Genomic DNA, 2,791 nt, shown 5'->3' with positions numbered 1-2,791 from the left:
ACAACTAATCTGTGTACCTAACACACACACACACACACACACACATTAGAGAGGGAGAAACAGCTGATCTGTGTACCTAACACACAATTTAAAGTGTGTGCATATCACAGATAGATAGATATAGATAGATAGATAGATACTTTATCGATCCCCAAGGGGAAATTCAAAGGTCTCGGTAGCATACAGACATCACACACAACATGCACTTACAGCAGAAATGGTAAACATAAGTATAAGTATAAACATATAACTAAACTCCACTGTACAATAAAGACAGTAGAAGATAAGAAAGATAAGAAAACTAACAAAACTAAATACACTATATAAATTAAATTAAGAAAGTCCAATGTGCTTGAGGGTGATCAAGCATAAGACGCTTGTAGTGACAGTAGATCATTGAGTAGATCATTATTTATTTTCGTTTTCGATGCTACTGATCTGGGGGGTATTCCAGAAAGCAGGTTTACTGGCTTAACTGGGTATGTTAACCCAGAGTTAGCGGTAAACCTGGGATTTCAGTTCCAGAAAGCTCAAAAATGATCAGGCTATGTAAGTAACTGGTAACATAGGGTCTGAACTTAACCTGAACAAAACCTACCCCCTACCAGGTTATGTTCAGTTATTTCAGTGCATGTTCAATCAGGCCGCTATTTTTACACAATGGCGTTTCACTTTGACGAAGGTCCGATTGACAAAGAAGCACAAAGTTTTTCAAAAGCACGAGTTTTTCAAGAGTGCTAGAGTTTTTCAGCTGAATCCTAAATATAGGCTACATGAAAAGCATTCTCCATCCCTACATTACGCATGGTGGATTAGAATAGAATAAAATAAATCTTTAATGTAGGCTAGCTATATGGACATTTGTGTTTGGCTCACCAGACAGACAATCAAACAACATCTCAGACACATTGAAGGTATATACAGTACAAAAAAGGAAAAAACTTAGCCTATAGTAAATTAATAAATAAGTTTAAATATAGCTGTACAGCTCACCCGGGTATGCATGTTGTCACTAAGTTTGGTTAAGAATGCTGATGGCATTTGGGATAAAATATTTTTTTAATAGGCTACACACGCTCTCCGACTGAGAGTTTTTGTAGTGTTGGAGACGCAGAGCATATCGGCAAGCTGTCGGTCGGTGCGTAAAGTTTGCCTTGCGCTAAAGCAGTTCCTGCGCAACTTCATTCGTTTTCCTGGACACAAACCCACGAGGATCATGAACGTGTCAGGTCAGCATCACTTATTAAATGTTCCAAATGTGCACCGAAATGTGTCCAATAGGCTACCCATGCCTTCCGACATTCACCCTTCCGATAATGGAGCGCAAAAGTTTAACATGGCCCACAGCTGCAGGACCCGCGTTAAAATAGAAAATTACATTTGGGATTCTCAAAGAATTCTATGGCACACTCAATCTGTGACAACTAGGCTAGTTTAAGAAAGCATCATTCAAAGCAGTCAATACAATACGTGATGTCCAGTGAATTATTTAATTGTTCTTTTGACATTAAATAGGCTATCTTAAACATACGCATTTACACGGTCAGTTAGGCTATTCTCTGCCAAGCAAGGTCTCGGACGCAGGCGCTTAAGTATTGCTCTTTTTTTGTTATTACAGTTCTCTCCTCCTCGTAAGCCTCGACTACTCCGCCTCTAAAAAATACGGTGCTTCCTTTCGCCGGTTTCGACTCTCAATAGATGATGCCTTTATAAGTTCGCCGTGATCGCGCACAACTCTAGGTTATCTAACACAGGGTTGATTAAACTAACTGGTAACCGGTGTTTTGGAACCGACCGCTCAGGTTTAGTCGCCACAGGTTCAGACAACACAGAGGTTAAGTTTTATCTCAGTGTTTGTTAAACCTCCTTTCTGGAATACCCCTCTGTTTCAGTTCCGGATTCTAAAAGACACTTGATCCTCCACCCACCCCACCCCCCACACACACACCCCACCCCCCCCCACACACACACCCCACCCACACCCACACTCACACTCACACACTAGGGAGCCAGGCCGACACGCCCACGGCGGGTCTTTCTGGTCACTTACCGACAGACACCTCCTGCGCGAAGGCCAGGGAGATGAGCACGAGCGGTAGTCCCACCGCAATGCACGTCACCATCTTATCCAGCGTGAGCTCCAAACGGATTCCTTTGTACCTCGCGGCTTCTGGCGACTCTTTAAGCAGGAAGTCGGAGAAGACGTATTCGGTGGCTACGTGTGCGATAGCCATGTCTGACAGCTCGAGCTACTCCCGTTAGCGATGGTCCTCGGGACTGAAAGACACTTGTAGTTAAACTCGCACCATGCTTCATGCGACCACAGAAACACCAGGACCACCGGCCAATATTCACAACACGCGCTATTTGTTGTCTTCACTTCAACAATCACGCAACTTCCGGCTAGAATCAAAACCATTGGACTAACAGCCAATCAAAACACTGCTTCCGTGTGTGAGAAGAAAACGCTTCTAAATATTTTTCCTGATCCTTAACTTAATTAACTTGTTCTGTACTTCTGCAGAAACCTCACTGAACCTACCTCACATTACGGTCGCTAACCAGGCCCCCGGTGGGCCGCTTCACTTTTGGGCCGGTGTTATACGGTAACTGGCTTTCATGTTAACTGGCTGGACTGTTTACTTTGCCTCTGGAGTTAACGTAACCGCCCCCTTCTCTTGCAGGTGTGTTCAGCTGATGATTTAGCCTCCGATACCTGGCCGCAGATTCGTCTGTTTAACTGAAGTTCAAATAGACATGTTTGTGATGCTCCACTTTGTTGTTTAATAAA

General features: G+C 43.4%; 1 protein-coding gene across 1 annotated transcript in view; it reads right to left on the bottom strand.

Annotated features, from left to right (window-relative positions):
• LOC125307775 (pannexin-1-like) overlaps positions 1 to 2,580 on the bottom strand; it is a 19,925-nt gene extending 17,345 nt beyond the window's left edge. The window contains exon 1 of the mRNA XM_048263825.1: positions 2,051 to 2,580. Within this exon, the coding sequence (XP_048119782.1) occupies positions 2,051 to 2,234 (184 nt within the window). The 5' untranslated portion in view covers positions 2,235 to 2,580. The remainder of the gene's footprint in view (positions 1 to 2,050) is intronic.
• Between the last annotated feature and the right edge of the window lie 211 nt (positions 2,581 to 2,791).

The sequence above is a fragment of the Alosa alosa genome, chromosome 15, assembly GCF_017589495.1.
Source record: "Alosa alosa isolate M-15738 ecotype Scorff River chromosome 15, AALO_Geno_1.1, whole genome shotgun sequence".
NCBI classification, from domain to species: Eukaryota; Metazoa; Chordata; class Actinopteri; order Clupeiformes; family Clupeidae; genus Alosa; species Alosa alosa.
Note: the sequence above shows the minus strand (reverse complement) of the source record. Positions and strands in the feature narration are given on the sequence as shown.